Below are 22,357 nucleotides of genomic sequence, written 5' to 3' on the forward strand. Positions count from 1 at the left end.
ATGCCAGACCGCCAGTTAGGGTCAGCGGGGTGGGCCGCAAGAAGTTGGGCTGCTGTGCAAAGGAGATTAGTTGGGTCACACAAGTGAGGTTTGCTGGGCTGCGTGAGAGAGTTCATACGGCCCAACCGCAGATACAGCATTTTGGACCTTGGGCGTTGCTCCTCATCGTATGGCCCACCAAATTAGAGGCGTTGCCCTTCGTCAATCACCTGAAAATTCTCAATCTAAGCTCTGCTTGTTTTTTATTTATTTTGATTATAGATTCTAACTCTAAAGTAAAAGAAAAAGCAAATGATCATAATCTAAATGCCAATTCTTATAATTCATAATTCACATTATACTACGAAATCTCACAATCCTTAATCTGATAGGAAAAAATTTCTCCACAAAATCTAGATTATGATAATCCATAGGAAAAAAACAATAAGGACTTATCAAACAACACTTTGTCTTTCACCTCCAACTGCCTCGACTCGCCTCGCTGCCTCAGCCTGTCTGTTGCTGCCACCCTCCTGCCGAACCCGTGGCCTAGCGAGTGGCGACACAACCACTAATGCACCTAGTTGATTTCTTTTATCTTTTGTGAAAAATTCAAAAATCAAAAGGAAATGAATTAGTTGGATCAATAAAAAAAGAAAAGGGACTAGCTCTCTCTCTGATTTAAGTAGAATTACAAATACGAAAATTCGAAGAGCATTCAGAAAACCAAAAATCTCGTCACCAATACTTCATCTATCCAATGTGCTTCCCCATGGGTACTGGTAACAATGTATGTAGAGGTATAATTGGCAATTTGGAAATTACGGTACATGTGTAATCACGGTTGTAATAGTGCGCAGTTTCAATTCGAGTCTAAAAATTCAAGCATTCGCTCAAACAAAGTTCAATTTGAACGGATAAGACCAACCAAACATAGGTTCACATTTCCAAATTCCCTGCGGCTACAAGCAAACAAGCCTAATCGGTTGATCCCCACATAGTATTGTATGTACATGCAGTAAATGGCAACGACTACTAACACCGAACGCTGAGCACCATCACGGCCACATCTTGTCAGTGCTCGCCTAATTGGCACAACGCAGACAACAGCGGCCGCTACTTGCCAAAGATGGACTTAATCCACCACAGGCCGTCATCCGTGGGGATCTGCTCACTCTCCAGCGACGGGTCTAGGTGCATTGTCTTGCGCAGCTTTGTCACGTCGCACCCTTCCTCCTTGGCCTCTTCGCCAACTCATTGTACACAGCCTGCATAAAATCTGTACAGATGCACGTACACATACATGCACATACAGATAAGCAGACACATGCGAAGCACAGAAATTGGGAAGGGATTGGCGGTTCGGGTGCGTGCGAACGTACCCAGAGGTACTTCAGAGAAGGCTAGCCGACGAGTGCGTACTGGTAGTCGCCGTCGACTTGGAGCACCCAGTAGTCGCCTGTGATGGGGAAGACAGGGAGGAAGGGGGCATATTAACTATTTGTTATCGTTACCAGTGGTGTGTTCTCAGGAGCCATCTTTTCCAAGAATTTTAAGGAATTATCATTGAGGCCCACTGTAAACTTCATAATTTGCCACTCGTGCGACTAGGAGCGGACACGTGTCTCATGAGTCTCACACCCGACATAGCGAGGGATGCAAAATGACCCTTCTGCCCTCATGCTTAGCTAAGGCTGGCTCGATCAGACCCAGACTGACCCAATCACGTGCCCCCCACCCGCATCATCTTCTTCGTCTCCCCTTTCCCTCCAGCTACCGCGGCGTGCTACCGTCCTCCCCCACTTCAGCACCATGTCTCAGTCCCCAAGCAAGAGCGTTTGGTTGAAGGGATCATCGCAGCATTCCCATCTCCCAGAGGAGGAGCCGCCAACCAGACTGCCACTGATTCGGTGCCCTGATTGCGGCCAAGAAGACATCATCAAGCTTGTGGCTAGGACCACCGAGAACTACGGCAAGAGGTTCTTCAAGTGCCCTAGGAACAAGCGGGAGTGAGTGCCTTTGTCTATTTCTGCGTGCTTGAATTTGGGGCTTCCTGCATTGGGGATTTAGGGTTTGATGAAATAGGGATTTAGGGTTCATCTGATTTGCGTAATGTGTTGGATGCAGAAGGCAGACTCATGCCCCTTTTACAAGTGGCGTGATGAGTTCGAGAAGTACTTGGAGTACCAGGCTTTGCTCAATGCTGAAGAAGGTGAAATGACTCTTGTTGATCACATTCCAGAGATAATGATGGTTTAGGACAAAATGGAGCAAGAGCTTAGAGCACTCAAGGCACAAGTTGCTGAATTCAAGATCGAGAAGGAAGTAGCAGGAAAGGTGGAGTTGCTGCTTGGATGGGTGAAGGCAATGGCAGCGTTGCTGGATGTAAACATGTTCTTTGTTTTCATGACTTTTGTTGTGTTTGTATCCAAGCTTCTGCAGTGATGTGGCAACTGGATGTTGGTGAATGGTAGTTTATGTCACTTAGGCAAGCCATTAGTTGGTGCTAATGGTAATGTAATTAGAACTAGGATGGTAATGTAAGTGTTGATAGAAAGTTTGAAAATTTGTTTGTAAATTAGCACAATAATGCTTATAATTCATCCAGATTTCTAAGTTTTAATTTGTTCTGATAAGGATTGAAAGAGTTTCAGTTTCAATTTTCATGAGAAAACTCTGGGAGGGAGGCAATACAACTTGACATTTGGTGCTAGCTACTGGAGCACAACTAGGATATTGTTCTAATATCTGAGAAAATAACTAATCAGTGCCAACATAAATGTCTGCTAGGCATATTTAATAGGTTCTAGGCACGACTAGAACATAAAAGTTATTACTACCCAGCTTACATCACAAGTTCCATTACAACTTGCAGAACATCGCAAGTCCCATAACACAAGTTTTACATGGCAGCTTGCCAAAAACAACATAAATTCTCTGGGTCTGGCAAAAAACTACTACTACCCTCCACTTCTTTTTCCTCGAAGTAATCTTCTTCCTGGGTTGAGGAGCTAGGGTTGGCTGGGTTGAGAAGCTTCCAAAGCTAGTTGCCTCTTTGTTCTAGATGTAGGATTTGACTAAGGAACTTGTGAATAGGCCTGTGAGCAGGCTTCTCCAGCTGCCATTAGTGCAAGTTGTCTACAAAATTACAGAAAATTCAGCAATGTCTAGGACATTTCAAGTTGCCTGCCATCAGTTCAAGGATCATACCTCCTTGTTACAGGACTAGGGCTATCTGCAAGAAGAGTGTTGAGGAAAACCCTTGTCCTGGGTGGAGTGAAAATCTAGTCAACCACATCCTTCTTGCTCTTCTTCTTACCAGTCTTGGTCTTGTTCATTGAGTTTCTCTTCCTGTAAAAAAAAACAATAGTGATATATGAGGATGAGTTAGGATAACATAAAATAAGAATCAACTAGCTATGATTAACTCTTTTTAGGACCAGTAAGGGGATACTTTGAACTCCCTGACCTATGGCTAGTCTCACCACATAGTTTATAGTTAACCTGCCTTTTCAGCTTGCTCTTGTTCTTGCCCTTCTCTAGAGCAGATGGAATTCTATTCTTCCTCTACCTTCCTACTGCCCTTGGCTTGCATGTTGGTGGTTGAAGCTTGATTAATCTCTTGTTCACCTCTACCCATTGGGACTTATCAGTAATGTAGGGAATCATACCTGCATAGGCAGCCCTGAAGCAACCCACAGAGAAATTGGATCCACAAAATCATCCATGACTAGATTCCTTTGTGTGGATATAGCAGCTAGTACATGAGGACATGGCTTAACTTGCCATTCCCTACAAATGCACTTGTGCTCTCCTAGGTTCACAACATGTCTCAACACATCTAAGCTAGTAGCTCAGTGACTTCAGCTATGTCATCTACACCCATCATGACCCTCATGTTACCTAAACCATGAGTGCCTGCATTGAGTTGATGAACAATAGATGGCAATATCTTCCCTTGCAGTCTGTTGCCTATCCTCCTTCTATTAGCTCACATCATGGTTGTCTTCTCCTTGATTGCATCTGTTAGGATATCAACTGGAAGATCCTTTGAAGTCCTTTATCCATCCATTCCATGATTCAGCCAAGGTATTGGTGATAAAGTCACACTTTATCTCAGTTGAGAACTTGCTCCTTGCCCACAGAAGATTGTGATGCTTGTTCAACCACTGCCCAACTTTAGAATCAGCTGCAAGGACTTTATTCAAGTGATGCTTAAATATCTCTTTCCTGTAGGCTTTAGCTGCAGACCACAAAGTACCACATACAAGCTCAATCTTCCTTTTGGCAAGGTTCTCCATCAAATGCCTAAAGCATTCCCTTTGCTCATAGTTAGGGAATATCTTCTTCACTGCAACTTCAAGACCTTTACAAGCATCTGTACAGATAGCAATGTTTTGACTTGTTCCTATGGCTTTAGCCAACTACGCTATGAACCAAGTCCAATTCTCCTTATGAATCAAAGAACCCAAATGCCAAAGGATACATCCAGTTATGTCCATCTAGCACATTTGCAGCTATCATGTGACCATTTCACTTGCCATTAAGGGCAGTGGAATCAATGCTAACAAATTTCCTACGTCTAGCTAGAAATCCACTAATGCAGGGCTCAAAGCAACAAAATAATTGTTCAAATTATAATTGTCCATCCTCTTCCCTAGTTCCAATCTCCAATATACTACCTGGGCACCTAATCTCTTTCTCCTTAAACCTATACAACCAACCAAAACTATTATTCCATGCTCCAAATACGTGTTGTACTGCCCTTTCTCTACCCTTGGCATAAGGAATTTGTACCTTATACATATCTTGTAGCCATATCTTCAGCTCCTTTGCCCCACAATTGGGTTTCTTCCTACTTGTTGTAGCCACCTTGTCTGCCAACGAAGCTTGAGAAGCCATTCTGCCTACAACTTTGCTAGTAGAAGCACATATGTGATCTTTAGTGTTTATTTGGACCTACAATGCATACACAAAAGGAAGTAAGCAACAATTTATACATACAAGAAGCACACAAAAGGAACTAGAAGCATACAATAGTCAGGGATTATACCCTAACAGTCTTATCATGCAGTGACCTGGCTTCAATTCTCCAAGGACACCCTTTTGCAGCACAATAGCCTCTAAATGTATCAGGGTCAAACTTTTATGTGCCAAGCTCAAACTCTCTTCTGATTGCATGCATTCTGATTGCCATTCTGAATTCTGGCATGTTTGTGTACACTGTACCAACACTTATTTCAAGGTGATCCCTATCCCAATGCCTCACTGGTTCACCAGGCACATGATCATTCACGTCCACTGCTGCTTCTTGCATTTCTCTCTCAACTTCTTGAGGAATACATGGAATAGAGTGTTGAGTGGATATTTCTACCTCTCTTGCTGCTTCTACTCTGACATCATCCGCCTTCAGTCCAAGAACCTCATATATGTTATCCTCATCAAAGTTAACATGAGCATTCCACCCTCAACAACTAAAGGCTGTATCTTTAGTTAAGTCTAGTCAACCACAAACTCACTTGGTTCAGTTGTTGGATTAGCCTCAGTTGCACCAGCATCAGTAGGATTACCATATGTGGGAGCATCAACTACTGAATCAGCATCACTTGGATTTCCATCAGTTGCCTTCCCATCTATTGCAACATTAACTTTACTTGGACCAGCTTCACTGACTGCATTGTATCCTTCCTTCAACACTACCTTCACATTGAGCAAGAGCTTCTTTGTATCAAATCTATCACAAAAATGCAACATAAGAGCCATGTTGTCTCCAATATCCACCATGGTATCTGATTTCCTATCACATCCATAAAAAACAAGCCTCTGCCAGCTCCCCCAGATGATTTTGGACTGTAAATCCTCAATCAGAAGCTGCAACCAAACTACGCCATTGACCCACCACTCACGCTGCTCATCTGTTATTTCCACTTTGGGTCTATCATCAAGAATTGCAACATAGTGCCACACTCTAACGTTTATACTAAACGCTGTATCAGGATTACCATGGAGAAGCAACAAAAAGTAGAAATTCGGAATTAGGGTTTCAAACCAACTCCAAATATGCACAATATAGTAAGGAGAAAGGATGGCAGGTACGAATCTGGCCATGGGATTGTAGCTTACCATGACGACAGTGGCTCACTTGATGAAGCCATGACCTAGCTCATCCACGACGAAGAGAGGACAAGTGCTGGCGGAGAGGAAGATGGGCACGACTGCGTCTGGGTCGATCTAGGTCTGGCCGAGTCAGCCTTAGCTGAGTGCGGGGGGCAGAAGGGTCATTTAGCATCTCTCCCCACGTCATTTGTGGGACCCATGAGACATATGTCCGCTCCTGGTCGTGCGAGTGGCAAATTATGAAGTTTACAGTGGGTCCCAGTGGCAATTCCACTAGTAATGATGGCAAATAGTTAATTTCCCTAAGGAAGGGTGGCACGAAAAAGTGGACCTTGAGCTTGGCCTCGTTGCTGGTCGAGTCAGCGCGCCATGCAGTGCCCTCAATGTGGCTACGGCGGCCATCCGACCACATCTTGTTCAGGACCATCATGGTGGCACCTTCCGGGTTGAGCGTGTAGGTTGCGTGCGTGTTGGTGCCGATCTTGGGCTATAACATGGATAGGAAGTATGCAATTTCATACCACCCCCATGGATGGGCTCTAGGTCGAGGTTCTGGGCCACCCTCTTGGTCGACACGCCACCGACTGCCTTCTTGCCAGGGTCTAACCATTAATTTATGTTGAGATTTGTGTTAGAGAGGTAGAAAAAAAATCATAAGGTAGGTGAGAGGATCAACGAATATATGAATATAAGGTGAAGGGATGGATGGTTGAGTGCGCACCATGTTATAGAGTTGCATTTGCCAGGAAAGGAAGGCAAGGTGGTGTGCGTGGGTTCAGGGGGAGGGACGCGGACGGCTGGAGGAAGGGATAAGGATGGGGCAATAAAAGTCAGGCATGAGAGATGTCAAGGGGTTCATCATGCTGTATCGTTTTTGGTTGGTTGGTGACACGATGGTCCTCGGGTCCAACAGCGAACTAACGAAGCAGATGCACTTCATGTGTTTTGAGCGATTGCAAATAAGAATTCGAATATGCTTAGATGCAAATTAAATGGTGTGATGAATGCGAATGCGAATGCAAATAGAACTACTTAATTGGGTTGGATGCAGGTATTCTCATGGGTTGTATAACTTCAAGATATTATAGGTTATTCAAATACAAATATGAATAGTTCTGATAACAAAAAATTGGATGCTAAAATTCCATACCATATGCAAACTCGAATAACAATGTAAGAGACATAAGTGTGGATCTTATGGATTACGATTGTCGTAACTATATCTAACACTATACCTCAGATCGTTGCATCCCAGTCTCAAGTTAATTCGTCCATCATTTGTTGTTGTCGTGATGTCCCTTCACCATACAATCCTCACATGTTCTAATTATTGAAGTTGCTCATGACGGCACAGAAATTCTACTTAACTATAACCCAACTACACCTTTTAAATATCTTTGAAACCCTTCTTTTAAATCCTCCGAAGGACATGTCTAGATGAAGGAATAGTTCTCTCCTAGTTCTCCAGCGTGGCTGTCACGTCCCAAATCCCATAATGGCATGATTAAGCTTAATTTTGTGTCATTAGTGTCATGATTAAACTTGAGGCAATTTGTTTTGGCGCACTAGGGCAATTCGTTTTGAAGTCAATCGAATGAGAGAAGTGAATTCGGGAGAGAAAAGAATTGAATTCGCAGTTAAAATAGATTTCTTTCTCTAGCAAATAGGGCCCATATGTGGGCCAACCACTACCCCACCCACTCCCTCAGCCCTCTCTCTCTCCCCACGCCTCACTCCTGAGCTCCCCAACCGGCCAAGGCAAAGAGGAGCTCCGTCTCACTCCCCTCAAGCTCTCTCTCCCTTTCTCCCAAAATTCGGCCTCAAGAGAAGGATTCGAGGTGAGTATGTGGTAACATCGCGATCATTAGCTCGTAAGCTATACACCCCTCCATTTCATTTTCATTTTCCCAAAGGATTCGAGCCAATTTTGGTGTGTTTTGATGTTTAGGGTTGAAACGTGAGGAATATTGGATTTCTTCGTCTCCCAAGCGTTTCACTCCATTTCCTTCATCACCCGACGGTCCTCAACCTCCACAAGCACCATAGGTAAGTCCCTTAGGCTTCCCTCGGCATGAATTTGTGATTTGGTTGGTTGATTTCGTGATGGAGTGAAGTTCAAGAGTTCTTGAGGTTTTGGACCAAATTAAAGGATTTGGGGAGATTTGAGTTAGAAATCATGTTGCTAGGTTAATGAGTGAATTTTAGACCCTCTAAAATACCTCAAACATGTCTGCCTTTGGATTGGAGAAGCTCGCAAATCAAATTGGCCATTTTCCCCATGAAGAATAGTTGTTCTGGAAAGTCTAGAGACTCTGGAAACTTTTCCAGAGACTCCGCAAAAATTCGCGAAGGCTCCGCACTTACTGTTTATCAAGCGATGTGAGGTTTGAAAAATTCATAATAAATTCTCCGTAGCTCCAAAAATTATGAAACTAATTTTGTTGGTTTCATAATAACCTCCTCTATCTATTAAAAATGTCCCCAACTATTAAATAAATAAAATAACATTTTGGGGTGAATTAATTAGGTTAAGGCTTCATTAATTCACCGCTAATTCTTTGCGAGTCCAAAATGGGTGAAACCAATTTTTCTAGTCTTCTTATGACTTGTTTATCTAGGAAAACTGCTTTCATGCATTATATGGCATTTCCTCATATGCGTGTTATAGCATACATATTTGTACTTCATTCATACTCATCATTGCACGCGCTCTCCCTTTTAGTGAACGAACAACCGGAGCGTGACACGAGTGTGAGCGAAGGCGGCAGCGAGCTCCTGCATTTCTGTGAATTCTGTGCAGGGAGTGTCAGGCAAACCCAAGTGCAGCAAGACAAGCTACTAAGCATATTGCACCTTTGTTCAATTGAATGACGTCTAAAATTGATGAACTATGCTTATATATGTTTGCATGTGTCGAGTCGAGATCGGGCACAAATGGGTAGATCCTATGTTGAACGCATTACTTCAACCTTGAATTGTTGTTCATCCTTTCCTTGTCGCCTTGAGTATGCTGTTGATGTCTAGATTACAAGTCAAATCGAAATGCTTAGCAATGCATAGGTCATTCGGTAGAAGTCGAGCGGTGAATTGTTTTATCGTTCGTTTGCATAGGCGATATTTACTTTCATAATGATCACAATATTGGATATGGGTTGATGATGGTTGGATGAGTGGTGAGTATGAGACGAGATGTGGGTGGTGCTAGGGGTGTTATCTACTCCAGAGGAAAGTCCTGGGGGCAGGCCGGGAGAGGAACCCGGACACCGTAGACCACTTGCATTGTTTAAGCACCGATCGTTAGTGTTGTCAGCTTTAGCACTTACCTTACTCACCACGTGCTGATCTAATGGTAAGGCGAGCCGAATACCTCTGTAGCTGTGATCATTTGGGCGTGAACATCGATGGTGTGAGCGGGCGGGCTTGTAAGAGGTGCTAGTTTGCTCCGGGAGTAGTTCTAGTACCTCCGTATTGAGCGATGCATAATTCAAATGGTTAGGTCTTATTAGGAAAGGTTGACATGAGTACCCCTTTTATGGACCTGTGTGGTCATACAAGCTGTATGGTTCTCAAGCCGTGTGAGTCCAGGAGTATCCCCCTGAAGGGTGTAAAAACATTTCTAAATGCCGCGCTCTTGGTCATGGGCATGCTTCTATTCATCTGCATCGGTTATAGAGTTTTCACTTGTGGTTGATGGTTGGATATGTGGGAGATAGTTGAGTCGGTCTTTGTTACATATATGTTCAATGGTTCCAGTTATTTATGTTCAGTTGGTTATGGCTGGGTAGAATTATGTTGTCGTTGGTTAAGTTAGTTGCTCATATTTATGTGTCTAGGTTGCTTACCGCTTATGTTTAACTTAACCATGTGGCTTTTCCTTGTTAATGACTCAATGTATAATCCTTGAAGTCGAGCTATATATATGTGCTCTATATGGTTTAAGTCTTGCGAGTACATTCGTACTCTTGCTTGCGTTTTCAGGTGTTGCCGGTGAGGAAGAGCTGGTGTTTGGCTACTTCGTGTCTGCTGATCAGGGCGGCAGGCAAGAGTAGTTCATCCTACTCTCGGAGCTCGTGCTTTTGGGGTGGAGCCTAAGGGCATGTGCCTTCACTCTCTTTTGTTGTATAGGTTTATGTTTTCGCTGCGTAGATGTTGTTGTCTTTTGTTGTAAATTAGTATAATGGTTGCATGGCTAAAGACTTGTAATATAAATGTTAATTACTCGCTCTTTATTAAGCTATGTTGTGATGTGTTACATTGGAAAGGCATGTGTTCCGATTTTGGGCACAAAACACGTGCCGTGACTACCGGGATGATATTCTGGTTAATCGTTGAAGTCGTGATTATGTAAATGATCGACTAGGTGATTAACTAGAATATTATTTGGACGGTTCCTCTCAGCATGGTATCAGAGATTAGTTTAATAAAGTAGCCTAAAAATGCTTAGGACATAGGTTAGAAAGTGTGTCAACCCACTAAAGAAACCCACTAAAGTATCCTTTCATGCTAACATGTATAAACTTGTCATACAATGCCCCTAAGTATAATGTGTTCTTGGTTGCTGCACATAAGTTGTTTGTGTTTGCATTGTGTTATTCCTTGTCATCATGTTATTGTTAATCATGTTACATTGGCGCATCCCGATAACGGCTAGTATCGGGGGCTCAACCGGTGTGAGGTAGGGGCCCGGTGCGTCTCATACGGTGATGGTACAGAAAGTGAATATGTTAGCAATAACGTATGAACACCTACCATATGATGGTAGATATGGTCGTCTACCCATGTGGCGGTTACATGGGGTGTTCCGTAAGGTGATGGTACGAGAAGTGAATACGTGGGCAACCACGTATGAAGCATCGCTTGTGCGGCGAGTTGCACAAGCACCGTTCGTGCGAAAACTTCTTCTTTTAGTGCGAATGGTGATGTATGTGGTGGTGATGCTTGATGGGGTGAGATGCATTCGAGAAAGGTACGTGTAGTTCAAAATCGAGCATACACAAAATCGAGCATACTTTCATGTTTTATTGCTCATTTTTCACCCTACCATTGAACATGCATTTTCCTTGTTAAGATCAATATGAATTTTTGCCCAAACTGCGGAACCTCCGCAAAAAAATGCAGACACTCCATTTTTGCGGACTGTCCGTGCCTGGTAGAATTTAAAATTATGCTATTTTATGGGATCCAAGTGAATGGTATCTGGCTAATGCTAGTATGCGATGTCGGGATTTGACCTTTCATTTCTTTCATCTTATCATCACAACAGGATGAGAACCCGTGATAGTTCGGCTGAACTTCCTGAGACCTCGAATGAGAACAACCCTCCGCCACCTTCACCGCCGAGTATGGCGGAGGTGCTTATGCAAATTGAGCAGAACCGTCAAGCTCAGATGACGCTTCTTGAAGCTCTTGTGCATAACACGGCCCCTTAAGGAGGAGGTGGGATCAGGCGTCGAGATGACTTCTCGGATTTTCTACGGACTCAACCACCAACCTCTGGATGCCAACCACTGGCTCCGGACTATCCAGCAGAAGCTCGCTCTTTTTTTATGCGAGGACCACGAGAAGACGCTCTTCACCGCCCATCAACTCCAAGGTGCGGCATGCATGTGGTGGTCCAACTTTCTGGCCATGCATCCCGCCAATCACCGGGTGTCTTGGGAGGAGTTTCGCCAGGCATTTCGTGACTTTCACATTCCGAAGGGCCTTATGGAGATCAAGAGGTGGGAGTTTATGGAACTCAAGAAAGGAGGCAAAACTTTGATGGAGTACGTGTAGGTGTTCAACCACCTTGCACAATATGCTCAGGATGAGGTCAACACCAACGAGAGGAAACAATACCGCTTTGTCAATGGCCTCAACTCGAAGATGCAGGACCGGCTATCCGCACATGAGTTCACCGACCTCAACAAGTTGGTGAGCATGTCCCTCATGGTGGAGTTCAAGCTCAAGAACCACCAAGAGGAGAAGAAGTGCAAGAGGGGTTTGTTGCCTTCCATGGGTGGGAGCTCTCAATGCACCCGCACTGAGAGTCAGCCTCCACCATCACGTGTTGACACCGACTGCTCCACGGCCGATGTGGTTGGTGCAGCGTCTGGCTTTGTCCACTCCACAAGGGCAGCCTGCAAGATCTGCCTGCCCTCAAGTGAGCGTGACAGATGGTCTCGGTGGACCATGCTACTGTGGTGCCAACATGACCACCACCTACTCAGTCTGCACCACAGTCTTCTCATGCCACCAACGTCCCCAAGCGTGGCCAAGCGCGACACACCACCACTGAAGATGTTTGCGACCAACGTTCCCGACCAGTCGACTTAGACATCCAGTAGGGTGAGCACATGATGCACCATATCTTTTGGGGTGTTGTAACATATTCTCGAATAGGGAGTATAGGTCAGTGGTCCGCGAGGTATGTGTGACCATGTCGGGCTCGAGTCCCCACCTGAAGTGGTCGGAGGTACCCCTCACCTTGAGCCAGACAGACCAGCCTACATGCGTCAAGCACCTCGATCGTTACCCCATCATGGTCGAGCCCACGGTGCACAATCTCCAAATAGGGCACGTATTGGTCAATGGAGGGAGCTCCATCAATCTCCTCTTTGCCGACATGCTTGACGCCTTGCAAATCATGAGGAGTGCGTTGAAACCATCTCCTCCCTTCTTCAGAATCACCCCTGGCTCTTCAACCAAGTCGTTGTGGCAAATCAAGCTGCCCGTTACCTTCGATTCGCCGAGTAACTTCAGTACAGGGAATGTCCTATTAGACGTGGTGGAATTTGATACCACTTACAATGCAATCCTAGGACGACCAATGATGGCCCAGTTCATGGCCGTCGTCCACTATGCATAACAGGCGATCAAGATCCCTAGTCCCAAGGGAGCCATCACTATTTAGGGCAATCCAAAGATGGTCTTGCACTACGACAAGAAGAGCCTCGACATGGTCGAGCTAATTCCCGGGTTGCAGCCCGAGAACACCGAGCCCAGTGGTCTCTTGGTGAAGGTCCACGTTGTCACCAATCCTGATGATCGGCTCAAAGCCGTTTGCCTGGACGACGCCGACCCATCCAGGATGGTCCAGATAGGGGTCGACCTGGACCCCAAATAGGAACTAGTGCTCATCACTTTCCTATGATGAATCCAGATATTTTTTCTTGTAGTCTTTCTGATGTGCCCGAAGTCCCTAGGGACGTGATGGAGCATAAGTTGTCTATGCGACATGATGCTTGACTAGTCAAACAAAAGGCGTGTCGGTTAGCACCGGACCGAAAAGAAGCACTTCATGAGGAGATTGTCAAGCTCCTGGGAGCAGGCTTCATCCAAGAGGCACAGTACCCTATCACACCAAGTTTTAACAGACAAAACCAAGTGCGACTTAAATGTGCCCAGGAAGTTCAACACACATAAGGACATCACAGGTAAAGTAACAAAATAATACTTTTAACTTACAACCTTTTAACTCTTACATTAATGACTTCACCTAAAAAACCTATTAGCTAAATGACAGCAACTAAATGACGATAGCAGAACAGAAATATTGGCGACCACATGACTCCACAGGCACCGGCCGAAATACACGCTCCTAGAACACCAGGTCGTCATCTTGGAAATCTTCAAAGTCTTCCACTGAGCAGCATATGTATTGCGGGAGATAGCAAGGGTGAGTACATGGAGTATTCAGCAAGCATGGAAAAAATAATGATATACAAACTTACAACAAGAATAGGCTAACACAAGATTTATTTGCATAAATGCGAGTAAAGAAAATAGTAATGTAATTGAAAAACATTAAGCAATTATCAAGTGATTATGCCCATATGATCCAAACCATTATTATCCGAGAACAACCATCTTGCAAACCATAACCAGCTAACCATCACCAAAACCATACCCATAACAAACTAATCATGTGAGGATCCAAGTCTTCTATAACCGCGAGCATGACTGTTATAACAGTTTTACACTCTGCCGAGGTTGTCCAACTTCTAGCCACGAGTCGTGATATCCATGTTGCCGTATTTGCAAGACACTTAACACACGCCAGTGGTGTACCGCCAAGAGATCCCTACGAAGCATGATCCATCAATTAGGTCCTGGTACCCTAATGAATGTGAGCTAGGTGTCTAACTAATATGCTAAGCCTTACCCATATTAGCCTCTTGTTTGAACGATATTTTTTGAGTTGTTGCTCCACGAACTGGTCCTTATATGTGACACTTGAGCAAAGACTATCCAACAGAGAAATAACCAATAAAACCTAACACCTTTTCTTAGAACGTATCCACAAGCCCACCACATGAACCACTATTATCAAACCAATTCCTTACCCAAGTCCTAGGGTTCCATATTACTAAAACAAGTTCATCATCACCATTGCATATGTCCACTAAAAATGTATATGACACTTCCCCAACATCCCAAAAGCATGGCTAAGCAATTCTACCAAAAAGACTTATATCAACTACCACTTAAGCTTCGAGGAATATAAAAGAAGAACTAGGTAAACCCTAACATAGGTGACTACCTATCAAGTTGATAGACATTTCATGCAATTTTGTAAAACAAAAAATTTAAAACATAGGTTCAAGATGATCAAGGACACTTGACTTCTCCTTGTAGCTTCTCAGTGTACTCTAGCTTATAGTCTTGACGTTCCTCAAACTGATTCAGGACATTGTATCTAATTGCATAATTACTGGCAAAGCACACAATCAAAACACACTAATAATAGTACATAAAGCAAAATAACAACAAGAATATATAACACTAATCATATATATAGAATGATAGAGCTCTGAAAAATGAATCTAACAGCGCAAGAATCGCTTAAAACAGAGCTACGACGAAACAGTTATGACTATTTTACTAAACAAGAGTTTTTCTACAAAATTACATGAATTTCAGAGTTAATCGAATTATTTTTTACTACTAAAAACCTAGACTTATTGCATCAGCAGAGCATTTATTGCGTAATAAAGATTAACGATTGTTTTAAAAGAAAGAAAAACAATGTAATAATCCTTGGATTCATCTAGGTCATTGGATCTTGATTTAACGGTCTCGGCTCATGGACTGGTTGCATGGGCGTGTAGACAGAGGTGGGGTGGGCTTGGCTCATGCGACTCACCGTGGAATAGAGGGTGGCGTCGACTCGGTTGAGGTGGAGGGTGGCTGGACTCTCGTCGGAATCAGGATCCGACGGGTGAGGGGCTCCGGCAAGCGGTGGAACAGGGGCACGAGGGCTCGACAACTCGGCTATGGTGTTGGCAGAGGCGGAGGACCACCGGAGCAGCTCGGCAATGGTCAACGGCAATCTTATGTGGCGGAGCTTCGCAGAGAAGGAATTACAGCTTCAGAAACTCGCTGGAAGGTTGGGGAAAAGTGGCATGGTGCTTCAGTGTAACACCAAAAAAAAATTCAATATTTGGAATAATTTAAAATTTTGCTAGAAATTTAATCAGGTGTTGCAACTTAGTTCAATAGGAAATTAATTTCTAAATTTAACTTGGCCTAGGATATATGTTTGAATGCTTTCATGCCGTTGTAGTTGCAATAAGGTTTTATTGGCTGGAAAAAGTTTGCAAAATTTTGCTAGGATTCGTTGCTTTAAAACCTCATTTGAAAATATGTTGAAATTCAATTGGAAAAGGCTTTGAAAATAAAGAAAATGCTTTTGGGCCGAATTCTTTTTCCGGCCTAGCTCACCCCTCCCCCTCCCTTCTTTCCCCTAACGCGTGGGCCGGCCCTTTCTCTCAGCGCCAGCCCAAGTCGGCTTGCTCCACTTCAGCCGAGCCACCTCACCCCGCCGCTCTCACCGCCAGGTGGGCCCAGCACTGAGCCAAGCCGAGCGCCTGCTCGAGTCGCCCCCTTTCTTTCCTCTCTCGCTGCCTCGTGGGTCCCGCCTGAGTCGTGAGCTGAGCTGCCGCCCGATCGGCTCCCCTTCTCCCTCCTCCCACCGTCGGACTCTTGAGCTCCCAAATCCCGCCGCCGCTTCAAATCACCGCCTCCCCACGCATTGATTCGGCAATCAAAGTACATGGCCGTGTTCCCCTCTTTCCTTTACCCCCAATCCGACTGTTTCCCCCTTGATTCCCCTCTCTCTTGCATGGAAAATGAAGCTTTGATTGCATTTGGAGCCGCCGGCCAATCTTCTCGAATCCGGCCGTCTTCCTCCCCCTCTCGGCTATTTAAGCCCTCCTTCGGCTTCCTTGCTTCATTCCCCACCCGAACCACCCCTTTCCCCTTTGATTTGCGCATGGATTTGAGCTCTCCACTGGGTCCACCATTGTTGACGGTAAGAAGCTCACCACCGATCGGTTTCTCCTCGGTCGGACCATAATTGACCCCTTTTCTTTCTTTTTCGATGTCACTGGACCTCAAGGAGTTCACCTCGGCGCTTTTTGGAGTGTCTCTCGCAGCTGGACGCCGTTTCCGTCGTGACCGAAGCACCGTCAGCCTTCTTCTCCGTTGCTGGCCATCTCCGGAGCTCCTCTGCCGCTGTCGAGCCCGCGGTGAGACTCCCCTTTTCCCCCTTTCTCTCCTGCGCCGCTCTGTTGAATTCCGTGGCCCGATATGCCGTTTGGCACATCGTCGGCGAGCTCACCGCCGCCCTTGTCGCTGCCGGCGCCCCCCCCCCCGTTGAAAGCCATCGGCACCTCCCCTTGTAAATCTCGGCCATCAGATCTCCGACCAACGGCCCGGATTAGACCGGCCGGTATCTTACCCCTTCGGTCCACCATGGGCCGGTGGACCGATGCTTTTTTAGTGGTCCACAAGCCTCGTAGACCATTTCCATGTCTTTTTCATTTAAGAAATAAATCTGGTTTCATTTTATGAGGTCATAAATCCAATTTCCAGTATAAAAACAATTCGGATTTTCTCTGATAATAAGTAAAATTTGCAGAAACACCCCTGGAACTTCAAACGCTCATAACTTTTTGCTCGTAGCTCCGATTTAGACGATCTTTGCGCTCATATTCTCGTAGCGATGTGTAGATTCTGTTTATAGGGTTTTCCCCTAGTTTTAGGACTATTTGGTGTACTGTTCTTATGTATAATTGTGTGCTCGTGTAGACGATTCAGTCCAAGAGTTCGGGAACTTCCAGGAAGAAGATTTTGAAGGACCTGTGCATCACTTCGACGAAGGCAAGTGTCTTGACAATATTGCAAACCCAGTTTTTACATAAAGATAGTCTTTATCAAATATGCATGCTGTTTTACAAAATGGGTAGTATAGCAAACACTGGTGTTAGTTTTAGATGTTTTATCCTTAAAATAACATCATGTTTATGTTGGTAATATGCCCTAGATGCGATCGAGTTTGCGGATTGGATCTGCTAATGGGCTTTAATGTTGATTAAAGGACCATTAGGGTTTAGAGTCATAATGGGCTTTAATGTTGATTAAAGGCCCATTAGCGTGCTCTATATAAGAATAGGCAGGGGCCAAGACGCATTGTGTTCTTTAGAAACCCTAGCCGCCTCCTATTCCCGAACTCCCTTCGAAACCCTAGCCGGGCGCGCGGTGCTAGCACACCGGCGCACGGCGATTTCATCCTTGTACGTGTGGATACCGTGGAGGCACTGCTACTATTGCGGTGCTGATCTGCTCGGGAGTACTCGGGACGTACCCGCGAGTACTCGGAAGGTGCTCGGGACGTGCTCGGGACGAGGTTGACGATCGACTACTTGACGCGCACGACGTTGGATTGGTCTGCTCCAACTCTTCTTCCGCTGCACTGCTCGTCAAGTGGTAACGATTCATGATCCCCTACTCGCATGGCTTCCTGGTTGAATGCGGTAGAGAAATTTTTTTTTGTGCTAGCGTAGCCTACCCGCAACCCTTCAGTGGTATCAGAGCCATCCTGCGTAGTTTTCGATCTGGATCAGTCACATATAGAAGATATGTGATAGAAATAGATTAGATCTATTGTTTTTGATCAGTTCATATGATGGATTGATCAATGCACGGTTGGTTAGGTGAATTAGAGATCGGATGAGATGCCAGTCGATGAAACCACATAGCCAAAAAGATTAGCTCGATCTCCCACCTGTTTTTGCGTGCGACTTGCCCCTACCGGCTGGAATCACCATCGGGGCTAACTGCGTGCATCGCGACATGGTCGGGAGAACAGCAGATCGAGGTCGTGTGTGCTGTCATTGTTTCTGGAAAAACCTCACGCGATGATCAATGGGATTGATCTAATGGAAATTGAGGCATTATGAATGACTCGGAATTGGCTCGATACGATCGATCCGATGAGATTTTCATAGCGATTTCATAGATGCGATCTATGTATTTCCGAGAGGTTTTCAGGGCGCTGCCCTGAAACCCGCGGGGGGCGGCTCCCCCCTCGACCCCCCGCCCGCTGACCGTCGCGTACACGCATAGATTGTTGTAATAACATGATCCCATCACGACATTAGAATTCGATTCTACGCTTAACTCGTTTTTGCAGAGAATGTTGTGACTGGTATGGCCTTGTGATATGTGATGCATATGTGTAATTTTTCATGGCCTGCGAGTCATGGTTAATTGCAGCCCAAGGCTGTCATGTTATTGTATAACGGCCTGTGTGTCGACTTGTGATGCTTCTTCTCATGTAATTTATCTAGTGCTATTAGGTGTAATAGACTAGAACAAGATCATGGAGATTTGAAGCATGATGACCCGGAGGACAGGAACCGTGGCGATGGAGATCACCATGTGAAGGGGCCATACTATGTCACAGTTAATATGATTGCCTGTGATGTTTTTATGTTCCTGTCATACTATTCTTTCATGTTTTATATGTGGTGGATATGATTTTCATGATTGAGTAGTTTCCCTCAGAAAAATCAAGAGTAATTGATGCCCTTCCAATAGCTGCACCCACAAAGGTTTTGATCATTGTGTGGTAGGTCTGCCAAAGCAGGGTGCCATCATTTATCTTAACCAGTTAGAGTGGATGTCGGACATCCACACGCATAGTATTGGTTTACTTGATAAAGCTATCAAAACGGTTTTGGGCTTTGGGGCATGGTGTTGGGCGCCGGGGCATTCGATGCCACCCAACAAACAAGAGTCACATATGGATGTGATTAGCAAGGCGTTGCTTACCTATGTCTCTAAGTTTCTAGCAGTGATGCCAAAGCTCACTAGAACTTAGTTGAATATGGATCTTGATCCTCTATATGTTATTATAGGGAAAACACATATAGTGGAGTATCTTTTGTTAAATTGTTTAATAGAAGATTCACATAGGCATAGTGCTGAACCTGCATTTTCTGTTGTAGATCATGGCACCGGCCGCTAGTAACACTTCCAGTTTTAATTTGCGATCGATTCTTGAAAAAGAGAAGCTTTCTGGAACAAACTTTATTGATTGGTATAGAAATCTGAGAATTGTTCTCAAACAAGAGAAAAAGGAATATGTTCTAGAGGTCCCCTATCCTGATGAACCAGTTGATAATGCTCCTGCCGCGGATCGGAGGGCTTATGAGAAGCACACCAACGATTCACTGGATGTTAGCTGCCTCATGCTTGCCTGTATGTCCTCTGAGCTTCAGAAGCAATATGAGAACAGGGATGCCCATGATATGATTGTGGGACTCCGAGGCATGTTTGAGAACCAAGCTCGGGCCGAGAGGTACAACACCTCAAAGTCCTTGTTTGCGTGCAGGTTAACAGAAGGCAGTCCAGTCAGTCCTCATGTGATCAAAATGATTGGTTACATTGAAAGCCTGGAAAAACTTGGTTTTCCCCTTAGCCCTGAGTTGGCTACGGATGTAATTCTTCAGTCGCTCCCTGCGAGCTTCGAGCCGTTCATTTTGAACTTTCATATGAACAGCATGGAGAAAAGCATGGCTGAATTGCATGGGATGCTAAAAACTGCTGAGGAAAGCATTAAGAAGAGCTCTAGTCATGTGATGATGGTTCAAAAGGATAGCAAGAAGAGAAAGCGCAAGGACAAGGCTAAAACTTCGGATGAGATCTCGAGTTCTAAGCCTAAACCTGTTGGAAAGCCCAAGGCTAGCCCTGCCGCTTCTGACACTTGCCACCACTGCCATAAGACTGGTCATTGGCGGAGGAACTGCAAATTGTACTTGGAAGAACTCAAAAAGAAGAAGGGAAGTAAGACTTCCTCTTCAGGTATAAATGTTATTGAAATTAATCTTGCTACTCGTCCTGATGATTCATGGGTATTTGATACCGGATCAATGATTCATACTTGCAAATCGTTGCAGGGACTGAAAAGGACTAGGAAGTGTGCAAGAGGCGAATTGGATGCTCGCGTCGGTAATGGTGCAAAAGTTGCTGCGTTGGCCGTTGGCGTTTACTCCTTATCGCTACCCTCAGGATTAGTTTTGGAATTAAATAATTGTTATTATATTCCTGCCTTGGGCAAAAATATTATCTCTTCTTCATGTTTGGAAGAAGATGGTTATGAATTCATAATAAAGAACAAGTGTTGTTCGATATTTTTGAATGGTATGCTCTATGGTAATTGTCCATTAGTAAATGGATCATATATATTGGATCTTGAGGATATAACTATCTATAACATTGATACAAAGAAGCCTCGGCTTAATGATTTGAATCCCACTTTTGTTTGGCATTGTCGATTAGGTCATATAAATGAGAAGCGTATGCAGAAGCTCCATAAAGATGGTCTTCTACATTCATTTGATTTCGAATCATTTGATACATGTGAGTCTTGTTTACTTGGCAAGATGACTAAGACGCCTTTCACTGGTCGAAGTGAGAGGACAAATGAATTATTGGCCCTAGTACATACAGATGTATGTGGACCGATGAGTTCTACAGCTAGAGGTGGTTTTCAATATTTCATTACTTTCACCGATGACTTTAGTAGATATGGTTACATCTACCTAATGAGGCACAAGTCTGAATCCTTTGAAAAGTTCAAGGAGTTCCAGAATGAAGTACAAAATCATATAGGCAAGACAATTAAATTTCTGCGATCAGATCGTGGAGGTGAATATTTGAGCCATGAATTTGGTGATCATCTAAGGCAATGTGGAATCGTTCCACAATTGACTCCACCGGGTACGCCACAATGGAATGGGGTGTCCGAGCGGAGGAACCGAACTTTGTTAGACATGGTCCGGTCGATGATGAGCCAATCTGATCTTCCATTGTCCTTCTAGGGATACGCTCTAGAAACTGCTGCTTTCACGTTAAACAGGGTTCCATCTAAGGCTGTAGAGAGGACACCATATGAGATATGGACCGGGAAGCGTCCCGGATTGTCTTTCCTTAAGATATGGGGTTGTGAGGCTTATGTAAAACGTTTGTCGTCTGATAAGCTCACTCCCAAATCTGATAAATGCTTCTTTGTGGGGTATCCTAGGGAAACCAAAGGATATTATTTCTATAACCGGGAAGAAGGCAAAGTGTTTGTCGCCCGGAATGGTGTCTTTCTTGAGAAAGAGTTTCTCGCGAAGAGAGTTAGTGGGAGCACGGTGCAACTCGAAGAAATTCGGGAACCACTTGAAAGTGTTTCAGCTCCTTTTGAACCACAACTCGGTATGCAAGATGTTGCAGAACCTGTTGTCGAGACACCAGCCCCACGTCGGTCGGAAAGGTTCAGTCGTGCACCCGAGCGGTTTATGTTCCTAACCACGGGGCAGCGCGACATATTATTGTTGGACAATGATGAACCTAAGACTTACTCGGAAGCAATGGTGGGACCAGACTCCGAAAAATGGCTTGGAGCCATGAGATCCGAGTTAGAATCCATGAGAGAAAACCAAGTTTGGAACTTGGTCGATCCACCTGATGGTGTGAAAACTATCGAGTGTAAATGGGTTTTTAAGAAAAAGATAGACGTTGATGGAAATGTTCACATCTATAAGGCACGATTGGTGGCGAAAGGTTTCAGGCAAATTCAAGGTGTTGATTATGATGAAACGTTTTCACCCGTCGTAATGCTAAAGTCTATTCGGATTCTCCTAGCAATTGCTGCATATTTCGACTATGAGATATGGCAAATGGATGTCAAAACTGCTTTCCTTAATGGAAACCTAAGTGAGGATGTGTACATGACACAGCCTGAAGGTTTTGTCAATCCGAAAAATGCTGGGAAGATTTGCAAGCTGCAAAAGTCCATCTATGGACTAAAGCAAGCTTTTCGGAGTTGGAATCTTCGTTTTGATGAAGTGATCAAAGGGTTTGGTTTCATCAAGAATGAAGAAGAGCCTTGTGTTTACAAAAGGACTAGTGGGAGCGCACTTGTGTTTCTGGTCTTATATGTGGATGACAT

At 44.5% G+C, this 22,357-nt stretch overlaps 1 protein-coding gene and 1 pseudogene across 1 annotated transcript; one reads left to right on the forward strand and one right to left on the reverse strand.

The window, feature by feature from the left end:
- Window positions 1-1,095: 1,095 nt before the first annotated feature.
- LOC133895132 (temperature-induced lipocalin-1-like) lies at window positions 1,096-6,706 on the reverse strand (annotated as a pseudogene).
- A 13,059-nt stretch (window positions 6,707-19,765) lies between these two features.
- On the forward strand, window positions 19,766-20,431 carry LOC133894841 (uncharacterized). Its single transcript, XM_062335016.1, has 2 exons — window positions 19,766-20,223; window positions 20,319-20,431. Exons 1-2 carry the CDS (start codon window positions 19,794-19,796, stop codon window positions 20,333-20,335), a joined length of 447 nt encoding a protein of 148 aa, XP_062191000.1. The 5' UTR covers window positions 19,766-19,793; the 3' UTR covers window positions 20,336-20,431.
- The last annotated feature ends 1,926 nt before the right edge of the window (window positions 20,432-22,357 follow it).

This window comes from Phragmites australis, chromosome 16 (genome assembly GCF_958298935.1).
Source record: "Phragmites australis chromosome 16, lpPhrAust1.1, whole genome shotgun sequence".
Classification (NCBI taxonomy): Eukaryota; Viridiplantae; Streptophyta; class Magnoliopsida; order Poales; family Poaceae; genus Phragmites; species Phragmites australis.